General features: G+C 34.4%; 2 protein-coding genes and 1 long non-coding RNA gene across 3 annotated transcripts; 1 reads left to right on the plus strand and 2 right to left on the minus strand.

Annotated features, from left to right (window-relative positions):
- Positions 1 to 324: 324 nt before the first annotated feature.
- Positions 325 to 4,985, minus strand: LOC106712986 (hsp70-binding protein 1). The gene is made up of 6 exons (XM_014505684.2): positions 4,653 to 4,985; positions 4,268 to 4,348; positions 3,421 to 3,613; positions 2,650 to 2,868; positions 1,697 to 1,852; positions 325 to 764 (listed from the first exon to the last, which is right to left on the minus strand). Exons 1-6 carry the CDS (start codon positions 4,764 to 4,766, stop codon positions 466 to 468), a joined length of 1,062 nt encoding a protein of 353 aa, XP_014361170.2. The 5' UTR covers positions 4,767 to 4,985; the 3' UTR covers positions 325 to 465.
- A 947-nt stretch (positions 4,986 to 5,932) lies between these two features.
- On the plus strand, positions 5,933 to 6,382 carry LOC106713002. Its single transcript, XR_001357103.2, has 2 exons — positions 5,933 to 6,064; positions 6,348 to 6,382. It is a non-coding gene; the product is annotated as an uncharacterized LOC106713002 (long non-coding RNA).
- A 2,962-nt stretch (positions 6,383 to 9,344) lies between these two features.
- Positions 9,345 to 11,683, minus strand: LOC106712970 (piggyBac transposable element-derived protein 4). The gene has a single exon (XM_014505659.2). It carries the CDS (start codon positions 11,553 to 11,555, stop codon positions 9,345 to 9,347), a length of 2,211 nt encoding a protein of 736 aa, XP_014361145.2. The 5' UTR covers positions 11,556 to 11,683.
- Positions 11,684 to 14,367: the final 2,684 nt, after the last annotated feature.

The raw sequence follows: 14,367 nt of genomic DNA on the forward strand, positions 1-14,367 counted from the left end.
ATTGCGTGGAAGGTGACATGAAATCTATATCTATATATCTATATATATAAAAGAAAGTTGTGTTAGTTACACCATTTATAACTCAAGAACGGCTGAATCGATTTGACTGAAAATTGGTGGGCAGGTAGCTTAAAACCAGGACATAGGATCATTTTTACCCCGTTTTCTATTTTTTTTATTCCGCGCGGACGGAGTCGCGGGTAAAAGCTAGTGAAAGATAAATCGACCATCGATCAATAATACAATGTTCAAAACTATGATTAAATAAAACAAGTAAAAATTTAGTACATTGAGAAAATTTTATTTTCTAAAGACATAAATGCTTATTAATATCAAGATAAATCGACATTTACACAAGAAACAAACTCGTCGTCAAATACATCAAGTCCATACACTCCATTCGAAATTTCTTCGAAAACTGCAGTTTTGTCATCCATCTATCGGTCCATCCATCCATCAATGTATTTATCTATCTGCCTCCTCATCGTTCACATCTTCAACTTCTGGAACGTTCTTTAAAATCTTCATAATATTCTTTAAAACTTTCCTTTCATCTGTGTACTCAGCGTATTTAATCTCTTTGGTGTTTTCCAGTTTTTCTAGAACCTTCTTCAATTTGATTTTCGGGTCGTTCACCTGGGGAGGGAGTTCCTGGCCTTGCAGTAGTGCATGTAGCGCGTGCAGGGTACAGGACGTGCTGCCGTCTAATCCCCTGTCAAGCGATGTCGCTATGTTTCCAATTACGTTGTTCTCCAAAAAGATCTCTGTAATTTGATTTAAAAAACATCCAAATTAGGTAACTTGACTTAAATTAAATAACTTACAATAGTTTCAGTGGAGAAAAAACTCGAAAATATGGCCGCTTAAAATTTACGATATATGGCTATCTCTTTCACTCGTACAATAAAATTATTCTGATTTCTCGCTCAAGTAACGAAACTATATGTTTGAATTCAAAGTGACAGTGCAAGTAAAACCGAAAATCATTTTGATTATTTTTAGTGATGCAACGGATGTCTGTTTCCGTTTCCGCAAGTGCGGAAGTTCCGCGCGCTTTTCAACATCCGTTTCTGCTTCTGTTTCCGCATCTTTTATAACGGAGATAAAACGGAACTTTACGACCCGGAACCCACTCGGATCCGAGTGGTCAGCAGTGAATGTATTAATAAAGAAATATATTTGTAAAATGGTTTTAATATTTAAAAGCCTTCGTTTGTCAACACGTATTTTAACTTATTGCAGCGCAGTAAAAATACATACATTGAAGGATAAAGGACACTGATATCCAATGCCTTAATAAATTAAAAACGAATACAAACTGTTTTTACCAAATATATATATATATATATATATATATATATATATATATATATATATATATATATATATATTATATGCAAATATATATATATATATATATATATATATATATATATATATATATATGTGTATTTGTAAATATATATATTTTTCATATCATTTACACTTCTGTTTCCGCATCCGTTTCCGTTTCTGCTAAAATTTGTTTTTGACATCTGTTTCCGTTTCTGGTTCCGCTAAGACACTTCCGTTGCATCACTAATTCTTTTCGTAGGCTTTTTCAATCTAATTCGAATAAAGGTTTTTTTGGATATTAACAATAACAAGAGAGTGATATCACAGGATATATTTAGTGTTAAATATAAATGCTGCTGACCTTTAGCAGAGGGATGATTGATGGCGAGGAAGGAGACGAGGAAGGCGGCTTTGGTACGCACTCGTATGTTTGGGTTGCGCACTAAATCTGAAAGCAGCGCGCCCCCACCGTTAGCGAACAGTTCGTCGCAAGCTGGTCCGTAGCCGCGACACATACCTGCAAAATTACATTCACTCTAATATTTTATAGAGCTTTTCTATCACTTTTAGCGACTAACCTACAATCCCTAGGATAAATGCCCTAAAGGCCAAAATGCTGCACCTACAATATGAATATGTGTTCTTGTCGTGAATGGTAAAATGTTTCAAACCGCCTAAATATTTGAAAAATGTATATCTAATACTAAGTACTCCTCCGAAACGGCTTGACCGATTCTCATGAAATTTTGTGAGCATATTGAGTAGGTCTGAGAATCGGCCAACATCTATTTTTCATTTTTTTTTATGACGTTATAGACCACACAAATATATCATATTCTCAAACTTTTTTTTTTTTTTTATACATACAGACACTCCAATTTAATTGATTGTATAGAATAGATCAATAAACATAACTGACTCTGGCATTATGACACTTCGATAAATAATAATTCATCATCATCAGCTCACAATACATCCCAACTGAGGGACTCGGAGCCTACCCTAAGTTAGGGGTGACTAGGACATAGTCAACCACGCTGGCCAAGTGCGGGTCGGTAATAATAATAATTCAGACTCATTAAAATTCATTTCGGTCACAGAAGTTCACAATAAAATGGACGCTGCGTTACTGCGTTTTTTTTAATTCCGCGCGGACGAAGTCGCAGACAAAACCTAAGTACATACATAAAGAAAATAAACAAATTAACATGAACAAAAAAAATATCTCACAGACACAAAATACATTTTTAGATATATCCATCCAAGTAAAGAAGAAGAATAAAAGAAGAAAAGATGTATAAAAATGCAACTTACAAGAGATAGCATATAAACAGGTGACAAGGAAGTTGCCCTCCTCGGTGTTGGCCAGCTGCACCAGCATGTACATCAGACCTGCGTCTAGTGCGCGCGCCTGCCCGTACGGATTGTTCTGGCACATCTCCGCCAAGATGGTAAGTGCCTCCATGCGCACCGTCGCATTCTCACTGCTCAGGCAGATAGGAAATATCGAGAACCCTCCTATCTTGTGGAAATCTGTAATAGAAAAATATTGACTGCTTCATTGTTGCGATATATTAAAGGTTCTTTTTTTTATATAAGAGAAGGCGACAAACGAGCAGCAGGAACACCAAGGTGTTTATCGACGCTTATGACATCTGCAATAGCAGAGGAATCGCAGATGCGTTGCCGGCCTTTGAGAAGATAATACACTCGCTTCTCGAAGGAACCTAAGTCGTAGTGTCTTGTTATAAAATGCATGTTAATCCCAATTCAAGTAAACCATAGTAGATACAACTATTGCACATTTAAACTAGATCAATTACTTGTTTATACAAACTGATAAATTGTTAGAGGAAAGGAGTAATTTTTACCCACATGTATACAGTCAAACCCACATTTATAAGCGAGAATTCAAGGGACAGTGATATTTACTCACTTTTAGAGGTTTCTCTTTATCCAGTTCTCACTTATCTAGGTATGATTGTATTTCTGATAAACAACTATACACCTATATATTACTAGATATAAACCATCTTAGATGCATTTAACTATCCATTAAGCCTAAATGTTTAAAATAAAACTCACCATTAGCCACATCAATGTCACAAATAAACTCTTGAATGTTAAAGAAAGCCGCCGCAACATCATCTGGTAGTTCCTGACCCAGCTGGATGCTGTTCATCTTCTCCGCATCTGACAGCACTTTGACAGCATCCATCAACACCTTAGGTACATCAACTGTCAGACTTTTAAGAGCTTCCTCCAAAAATGTCCTCCTCTGACAAAGCAAATATTGAAAGTACAATTTTTACTCAACTGCTTTGCTCAATTTTTTCGCAAAAGCTTTAAATGATGTAACATTGTGCAATACAGTCAAAGATAAATAAGTGAGAGTCCAAAGGACTGTGACATTTTTCTTGGTTATAGAGGTTGTCCATCGGGACTGGACTATTATTGTGTATATCGACGCTGGAAAGCATAAACGCTGTAACCCCGAAAGTATGAACTTTACAGGAGAGCCTAAAAATGATAACTCATGAGCTGATACGTCTACAAGCATGCGGTATTTAGCAATGTTGTGTAGTTTGTGCTAACCTATAATAAAATCATTATCGTTTGATAATGGTTGAAATTATAAACGTGTGAAAAACATATTCGCGATTTCAAGGGTTATAGGGTCGATATCCTAACTATGAAATTACACTACTAAAACACCTTTATACAAACATATTGTTATGTCTATCTGTTGTAAAAAGAATTAAGGGGATGGTCATATGTTTCTTGTTTAGACAGTGGCAACCCAAGATCATAAGAATCTTGTTAACTTGTGATCTGAATCTTGTTAAATTACATCAGTTACAAATTGATCACAGTATTATACAGGATAAGTAACATTTTAAATGAAAACAAGCATCTATTAATTGTAAATTACCTCATCATCCATTGGACTGAATTCGGATGTACCTGGAGCGTCTTCACTTTTTGTAGCCTCCATAGCAAAGCGTAACAAGCCCTGGAAAGTATCATAAGCCATTCACAACACTTATTAGCACTTAGTAAGTTAATAATATAGTTCTTATTTCTAGTTAAAAAAAACCGATGGACTATAATCATTATGCCACTGTGGAGAAAATACAAATCGAATGACACCTATTTGTCAAAATCTGTTCAACTGTTTAGGCTACAATAGATCACAATGAATCATACATTCATACAAACATAAATGTGAAAAACATTACCCACCAGAGAAAGTCAGGTAAAAATATTTAAAAGATAATTTTCATTTTATAAGGTATCAATATCAATATGAATTGTACCTGCAAGTTACTCGGTTGCCGAGGCTGAATGGGAACTGACTCCACATTGTCATCATTCCTGTCTGGATACGTCAGAGCTCCTGCCACCTGGTTCCCTGAATTATTCGCCTCCATCTTCTTAAGATTTTTAACACAAATACGTGAAAATAAAACACGTCTGATCCACACTACTGCATGAATACAAAAACACTGTATGACTTCAAACAGTAACTCCCAAGTTCTAATTTAAATTATCACGTGAATAAAAAATCAAATTTATTCATCGATTAGTCAATTTCTAGAACCATTGGGATTTATCCAGAAGAAAAATTTAAACATGAATACGACGAAATCAAAATGTGACAAACAGAATATTTTTGCTTGTTTGTGACACTGACAGTTGCTATTTTTTGACATTGACAGTTCCTTTTTTTGTAAGAAAAGGCAGACGCTTGTACAACAAATAAGAAACTTAAATCGTCACGTCGGCGCACTTATTATTTGACATTATGTATTTTTGCTTAACGAAAGCAATTGCTACTTATGAATTTTATTTTTTTATTAATAACATGATTCATGTTTACTGGCGAAGCAATATGCTATAAATTTAACTAGTAGTATCATATAGTATACTACTAGTATTATATACAAACGTATTCAATAATGTAACAGGCTCGGTTCAATGATTATAAGGTTACTTTTTTTTTTTGTGTTTTTCTTGTTAATTTAAAAATTGCGGCTATTAACTATTGGCTGCAATTATCTAAAATACGAACTTCTGTAAGGTAGAAAGGGAAGCACAGCCATTACAAGACCATCGTCTTACTAGTATATTCGTCACGACTGCAGGTTATTATCAACATTGGTGACCTCATACAAATAACTTGATCGATCAATCGTTAGAAAATATACTACATGCTACAAAAACTACTCCATTTGCTATTCATACACCAATGGTATATATCCAATCAATAATCGTGTAGAATTGAATTATAATTTATTCACGCTAAGTTTACGTCTTAGCATCCAATAGATATAGCTTATTCAAATACAAAATATACAACTATAAAGTAGAGAAGTAGAGTAAGAGTAGAGAAGTAAGTAAGAGTATATAGATATAAAATCACTACATTTATAACTTAATGTGAAGCAACAATAGAAAAGCGGAATTTAAAACAATGTAAAAATATTGTAAATATAACAACAAAGTATCCTTCATATTGATGAATGTATGAAAATATGAACAGCATAACAACATTATCTTACTGATAAAGATATCTTATCAATTGTGATAGTCGAGATGTAAGAGTAAAAACATGTGTTATATTTTCATACGCGGTTGCAAATCTACGCTTTATTAAATTCATAGTTGATATTTTGTGAAAAAAATAATCAGAACAGTGTATAAGTAAATACAAACAATCATTTCGGCGGTAAGTAATGGACAGTGTTTTATAAATTGTAAGGCATATAGATAATCCAAATTATTATTTATTTGTATTATATAAATATAAACATGGGTAAGATTGTGACTGATTAATATCTGTTTTATTAATATTTTTCTAAATTGGTCAAATTGGTATTTAGAGAAAAGTAATTTCAAAAATTGCTTTTTGCTTTCATTTCTTATTATGAAGTAGTACCACTGTGTTGTGGCTGTGCTTTGTACATTTTTTTAAACTGTCAAAGTGACCGCAACACTTCGCGCCATTCCAGCGATGCCCCCACGTCAGGATATTGTGGTTCACCCGCAAAAGATCCAGGTGGAGGCGAGGCGGCCCCCCGCACCGCCGCCGCCGCTACCCGGCCGCCTGCAGCGCCCCCCTCACGACCACCCCGCCACCTACATACACAGACCTCAAAATACCAGATTAAATAACAACACCACGGCTACACATTGAATGACATATTATTATGAATTATAAGAATTGTTTATTATTGTAATTGTTCCTTTTGAAAGCGTAGAAATGTACGTTTTATTGTTATCTAGAATTACAATTACCGAGAAATATTGTGAAATGTAATATTGAAAACAATTTTGACTAGTCTGATAACTGAAAACCGAACAGGATAAATACAAGTTTGAATGATGGAATATCTTTGTTATCACAAAACGTCGCATTTTGGAAAACTGTAATATTATTCATAATATATTATCTACAAAACATGTATACAATGTGAATTAGGTATATAAATTACGGACACTACTAGTCTTAAGTTAAGTTACTTTTAACTTTAAGTATTTTTGATAATACATATTGTATTTTTTTTATTATCAACATTATCTTGTATCCTTGTTGTAAAAATATATGTTGTAAATTTAACGTGCATATTAATGTAAACAAGTAAATTATTAAATTAATATATTTATATTTATTGTAACTTTATCAAGCATTAATTAAACTATGATAAAATATTTTTATTCATTGATTACCTTATTTCCATAAATTAAGACTCTGCGAATGAGATACAACCTTTTTACGGTTAAGGAAAACATCGTGATGCAACCTGCACATATCTGAGAAGAAATTCAATGATGTGTGTGAAGTCAACCAACCCGCACTTGGCCAGCGTGGTTGACTATGTCCTAGTCACCCCTAACTTGGGGTAAGCTCCGAGCCCTTCGGTGAGGACGTACAGTGAGCTGATGATGATGATGATGATGATGAATGAGATATCATTAAAAATTTCTTGGCTTTCGAATGGATAGTTATGTTGTTATAATAAAAACTTTGAATTGTGTAGAACTAAATTGAGGGTTTTAACATTGTTGGAGAGAAGTACTGAATTCGGTCATCATAGTACATGATATAAGTATGTACCTACTTTCTTTTTTTAGCCCTTTCCGTTCAGAAAAAATCTTTTAAAACTATTTTTCTAGTTCTTTGCTATTCAATAATAGATGGCGCTATACGTCAATTACATTTGCGCTCACGAGGAATGTAAAAATACATTGATGCAAATTGTTATTTTTAACTAAAATACGCCTAGGTTACATAAGATAACTAGATATATACGTAGTAAATGTATGCATATTACATAAACTAACATATTAAATAAACAGTTCCCTACATGTTTGTTCAAATTCCTAACATAACTTTCGATCATAGTTCAATAACATTGGCCTAAGTTTAAGCACTAGAAGTAACCATCAAATATTCTAGTGTTTTTAACCGTAAACTGTACGTATAAAATTCACTGTTTAACCGAATGTAACTTGTACTTATGTACTTTCCCAGACTTATTTACGTTCTGTTTGTGAAGTAAGTAGGTAACTAACTATATAATAACTGATAAACAATAACGAAGAATGCACTTGAAAGTTGCAGCATCTCATAGAAAGTAAGGATGTGTTTTTATTCTTTTCATTTACTTTCCCTTTATGTGTTTTGTTTCGACAGTTTTTTTTTAATTTTTCGATTTATGACACTTTCCTCTCGGATCTTCTTTTTATCTCTGCTATTCCGTTTATTACGTAATCTACGAAGATTTAAGTAACATGTTTTTATTTTACTTGGTGACAATTATTTCATACTTAAGTAGTTAATGGCGATCTGGTTCGTGAAAATGCCCAAAGATCAAGTTTGGTTAAACTAAATGTATCTTTACAATTTAAGTGGTTTTGATATTTTACTTGGCAAAAACAAGCAGAAGAACAAAACACAACGACAGAACCTGTTTTTTACAACTGGAGATAATGGAAAGAAAATATTCGAAAACAAAACAATTATGGATAGGTGTTCAGTTCAGTTTATTCTGTTTGTGTAGGTCCAACATATAGAATAATTAAGTAAGTAATTGCTCTAAGAAATAACATAGGCGTTGAAAAAAATTTAAAGGTTACATAAACAAATGCGAAACATTTAACACATTCATTGTTTACAAAAAAAAAGTAACAGCTGGGAGCCAAAACTTTTCAAGGTGAATTTTTATTTAGTATCGGGGAATGTTTGAACATATCATCATCATCTCCCTGGCCTTATCCCACTTACGTAGGGTCGGCAGACAAGGTTTTATGAACCTTAAAGTTTTGGCTTAAGTTTTTACGGCCGGCCGCCTGCCTGTCGCCAACCCTACTTGGGAGGAATGAATGTTTGAACATATAGATAAATTAATAATGTTATTATAATTATTTCAATAACTAACACATTTTTCGGATCCGAGTAGTCGGCACCCAGCGTGCTGTGTGTCGACCACTCGGATGGACTCGATCGCTAGGGATGGCAATAGTTTAGTTCACTAATATGTAGATATTTGTTCCACAATCGCATTTCTGTGTACTAATTATGTTACAAGATTTTGACAAAGTCATGTTTTTTCATCAAATTCCAGAATATTGAGTAAAACATGTAAGGATACTAATCAAAACCAGCTTTTATCTTCTCGGTTCAAGATCTTGTAACATTTCATACATACACACGTATACACACACAGGACATACATGCATTTAAAAATATACAGACATAACATAAAGTTCAGACTTAGCTTCATGTGATACAAGATATTTGTATCAAAGAGTATCAAACATCAAACCAAAGTAATACAGTCAAAAGTATCAAAAACATCTTCATTATCAGTTTCATTGAAAAATTGTCACTCTGAATGACAGTAACTCAAGTAAGAAAACAAAATCTGAAGTTAAAAGAATTATATCATTAGCAAAATTAAGTGATCTCTTACATGAAATCACAAAAAAATGCAATTTCAAAAAACTTAGGAATGTACTAGGCAGAAACATTTTGTGCAGAAACCTGGAGATCCTTCACATTGCTTACATTCGTAAATTGTCTGCACCCTCTTTTTCTGCGCCTTGCAGCCTTTGCATTCTTTTCGGGCCACTTCGGTGGTTTCTTTTACAACACTTCCTACTTTCTTTAGTCTAGTTCGGGTCTTCTCTATTTTGGTGAGTTCATGCTTCACTTTCAAAACATTGCGTCGATTGACTTCATTGGGATCAGGTAGAAGCGTTTCCAATATATTCAAACGGAAATCATATAGATTCATTTTGTCAAATGCCGAAAATTTGTTGTACAAGTAAAATGCATTACTGAGGCTCATTTGTAACATATGCACAAACAGCTTTTTATACCAGAGAAGCGTCTTTCTTTGAACTGGGTAATAATCCAGTATCTGATCTTGAAGATCAATGGCCGACATAAAATTGTTATAATGGATAATTGCCACTGGTTTCATCACAACAGATCCCTTTTTGGAAATAGTTTCCATCATCTCGTCACCATGTTCTGTGGAGATATACAGTACGTGCTGTTTGTCTCTCCATTTTCCGATATGAACACCATTCAAAAATAATGATTTGTTTTCTCCTTTTTTCAGTGAAATAGTCTCAATATCAATAGGATTTTCTTTAAGGTTTTTCCTCAACGTTCCTGTGCAGTAAGTTTGTCGATCTAGTAATTCTACAGCCAAACCATATGAGTTATAATCATTATCCATATAAACATGGTGGCCACAATCTAGCCTTTCCTCTAGAAGTTTTAAGACGATCTTACCAGCATGTCCTGCACCTGATGTCTCATCATTTGCACCTGCGTAAACTTGGCATTTTAAAACGGTACCATCTGGCTCAGCGAGGACATACAGCTTAATACCATATTTTTGTCTTTTGTTTTTAATGTACTTTCTGAACAACAGTCTACCGCGCCACAAAACCATGGACTCATCCAATGACAACTCTTTACCTGGACAATAAATAGTGTTCATTCTATTGTTAAAATGATCCATTAATGCACGAATTTTTATCAGACGGTCTTCCTCGCTAGTTTCAGACGTAAAATGCAGGCATCGTAAAATCAGTAAAAAACGATTTCGGGACATGAATTTTGCGAAGCACGAAATATTGAATAAATAGTGCCGTTTCCAGTAATCACTAATACGGTTTAATCTAATCGTGCCTGTGTGAAGAAGTAGTCCTAGAAATGTCAGCAGTTCTTCCTTGGTTAATTCTTTCCAATTTTTTATTCTAGACTTTCGCTTGACATTTTCTGCGGAACCCACTCTTAATGCGTTAGCATTGGTCTCCCGAACTATGAGATCTAATAGTTCGTCGTCAATTAATAACCGGAAAGCTTCATAGGGATCTGTTGGAGGTGGCACTAAAAGTTCTTGTTTCTTAGTAAAATTTATAATTTTCATTGAAGTTGGATTACTGCTCCAGGTGTTAGTGGCTCCGTCACGAGAAGGTGAGTTATGAGGTGATTTGTGAGGTGAATAGTCAGGTAAGTGGACATCATCGTCATCATCTGGTAAGTTACTAGGAGTACTACATTTAAACATCGGTTCCGGCAAAGCAGAAAGCGAAGCGTCATGACGCTCCGGTATATCAGGAAGAAGATCTCCACAGTCTTGCACGATAGATGGCGATGTTGCACGACAGTCAAATTCGTACTTAAACTCGAAAATACCATTTCCGTCGAGTTCTAGTTGGCGAAGCGCTGGCTTTGATGCTGAGGAAGTAGAAGGTAAGTTTGAAGACTGAGCAGATGTAACACATGTACCTGGTTTCTTCAATCTGGTTGTGGGGCCATCTCTATTCATGGGTTTCAATCGCTTACATTGAATAATAGGGCTATGGTTTGACTCACTTAAACCTCGCTTTGATGCTGATGACCTTGAAGGTTGAGATGGAGTATCATCAGCTCGTGGTCTGAGGCTGGTCTTCTTGGGCGGGCACGTCGTCTTCGTTTTCTGTCTTACATTAAAAATACTTAAATCATTGTCGCTACCAGTTCCTTCTGAACTTGAAGAAAACTCCTCATGAGCTCCTTGCGAATATATATCTTCATCAATATATTCTCCAGAACCTTCCGAGTCAAGGTCATCACGATGTCGACGCTTGTTTTTAGTACGAGAAGTAAAAAAAGTCTGTTTAATTTTACTTTTGGACGGCCCAGCCTTACTGTCCATTTTGGCGGGAAAATGCCTTCGTACGAACGTGTGTGCTATTCACTACAACACTAAGAATGACACCAATACTTTTTTTTCGTTTGTTGACTATATTGCCAGAGTGGCCACACAAAGCAACGTGGACTCGCTTCAAACGCCGGCGGCTTATAGGCTACTACAAAGTGAACGGGCCGCTCGCTCGGATCCGAAAGGGAGGCGCCGCTACTAATAGCTCCACCCACTCGGATCCGAGTGGTCAGCAGCGAATAAGTTAAGAGATCACTGTAACTTTCGGTTGGTATAAATTAAAAGCAAGAGCACGTTTCATCTCAAAAATATTCGACATTAATCTTTATGTTCTGTAGGCGAAACATCAACAATAGGTACCTAATGCCTAAAAATATAAATATTATGTAATAGTAATAAATGCAAGGAAAATGTGTCAAACGCCGGCAAGAATGTAATGGAACGATAGTGTAGTGCCGTCCGCAGGTGTCATTATTCCCTTCAATAATTGATTGGCAACAAAAGGTAAAAATAAACATGGCCGCGCGGGATGGCAACGCGCGCTGGCGGCAATCTGCACGGAGCGGCAACACCGCGCTATCGATCGGCACGCGGCTAGGGACGCTCCCAAACAACTCGGAATACGCACTACGCTAGATATATACCTACTCTCACTCTATACCTACTTTCCTATCTAACGACTTTTATGACGCATTTAATGTTTTTCTTCGTATAGAATCAATCAATTATCAGATTAACTATCTAACGATGTTATTAAATCATGTACTAAATCAGAGGAAATAACAGCATTTATTAATAGTAGAGGTTTAAGCTGTCGAATATTCTTTACATTAATTAATAACATATTCAGTCGTTTCTTTTGACATACCATTAGCAGTACCTATTGCCTAGACAAATGGATAAGTAATTTGTGCATTACACGTGCCTACCATTGTACTGTTAGATCGAATCAACGTTTATATTTATTTTCTTTTTTTCTTGTGTAATTCATAGCCATGTTGATTTTATGAACTTGTGTTTTAAAATAGAATCCCAATTGAGGACGAGCCAGAATATTTCAATGTTTTCAAAAATAACATTAATTTTCGATTCAAATTCAAGCAAGAGACGTAATGCATCACAGTCACGTAATACAAGAAGCTAACGAAAGCAATCATAACATCTAATTATACTGTTCACACATTTTTTTAAATAGGTAAAACTACAAACGGATAACTGGTATACTTAGGATTTGCTCATCAATTTCTTGTAAAAATTTAAAAGAATTTCAAAACCTTTGTTTCGTGTGATTTTATATAACTAAGTTAAAACGTTGGCAGTAAAGACATATGCGAGTAAGTAAACAACTAAAAAAAAATGGACTTTGTACATGTACGGCCCAGATACCAGTCTATCCGCCAAGGTTACGTCGGGTCGCTGCTCGGCTGCCATCATAAACATTCACTAATATTAGGTACAGATGTAATGATAGATGGGAAGCCCTGTATTATTTTCATTTTTAAATTATTGCTAACATAAGGCATTGAAATTCAGCAAAGGAAACTTACTATTATGAGACTTTTAAAGACTACAATACATGTTTTAGTTTTCATAAATATCATTTTGATAGGTATAGTATTACAAGTTATGCATAGATGGAATCTAAACTGAATAATTATACATGATAAAGTGTTTCCCACAATACGAGGGGATTAAATCATGTCGACGTCTGACACCGCATTGTTAAGTGTCTGCCATTGTTTGTAGGGATTCATTGCGCGAGTTTACTACATAAGTGTTGCCATACAATGCGACGCTCGTTTGTGCAATTTTTCATAAATGTAAGGTGCCAGTACTCAGCTGCACTAACTGCTATTATAGCTTTTAAACATATGACAGAGTGTGCCCTCCGTAGTAAAAATCGCAGGATGATGGTGATGAAGATAAGTTTTTAAGTTATTAAAAAATTATAATGTAACTTAAAGTTGGATGGATATGAAGCAACCGAATTTGAAAAACATTTTTTTTTTATTTAATGCAACATAGACAATTTTAACCAATAATCTTCATTTAATTTATTTATTCGAAAAAAATACAATATACAATTCAAAACCTGTAATTAACAATTAAAAAAATATGTTTTTATAGACTTTTTTCATTTGGGCCTAATGAACAGTACAATACAAAGAAATATCACATAGAATAAAACGAATATAAATTAATATAACTCAACAATGACGATATATACTAGCAATTAGTGGAATTATACCAATGATTTTGATTTATGAAGTTTGAAGCCTTGGTAAAGTCGTGTCGAACCTTTAACGTCTTGACAATAATATTGTGTAACTTGTCAAACTGCTTTCATAAGCTTGTAAATTGTACACGTATAATGAATTTGAACTAAAACTAAAACTGGTTCTTTATTAATAAATTCAATATAATATGGTAAATTATTAAAAAAGAGGTCCTTTGCATCTCAATATAAGATAAGCAATCTTTTGAAAGTTAAATTTGCTAAAACTTGATTTGTAATAAGAAAATTAATGTACAATTTCTTCTTAGTAACTTTTCTCTACTTAAATTGCAGTTCATATTATAAAACAAAAAATGTTCAAAGATTCAACAAATACCTCTATTTGGTCTATGTGAGTACATCACTATTTTACGGTGTCGACCTTGCATTTCTATTCGCTTCGATGCAGAGGCTAGTCGTAGGCGATCGACGTCTGCATCTAACATCGCATTTACAGGGATATAAATGTGATCATGTTATTTTCTCGAAGAATCAACAAATGGAGGTCCGGTTGAAGTAACCGTTGTAACG

The sequence above is a fragment of the Papilio machaon genome, chromosome 21 (assembly GCF_912999745.1).
Source record: "Papilio machaon chromosome 21, ilPapMach1.1, whole genome shotgun sequence".
NCBI classification, from domain to species: Eukaryota; Metazoa; Arthropoda; class Insecta; order Lepidoptera; family Papilionidae; genus Papilio; species Papilio machaon.

Excerpts from the sequence above, each read along its gene's own strand:
- LOC106712986 (XM_014505684.2), bottom strand. The coding sequence starts at position 4,766 with ATGGAGGCGAATAATTCAGGGAACCAGGTGGCAGGAGCTCTGACGTAT. Across the intron at positions 4,349-4,652 it reads GGCAACCGAGTAACTTGCAG|GGCTTGTTACGCTTTGCTAT; the intron begins GTACAATTCATA and ends GATACTTTCCAG. Across the intron at positions 2,869-3,420 it reads TGACATTGATGTGGCTAATG|ATTTCCACAAGATAGGAGGG; the intron begins GTGAGTTTTATT and ends TTTCTATTACAG.
- LOC106712970 (XM_014505659.2), bottom strand. The coding sequence starts at position 11,555 with ATGGACAGTAAGGCTGGGCCGTCCAAAAGTAAAATTAAACAGACTTTT.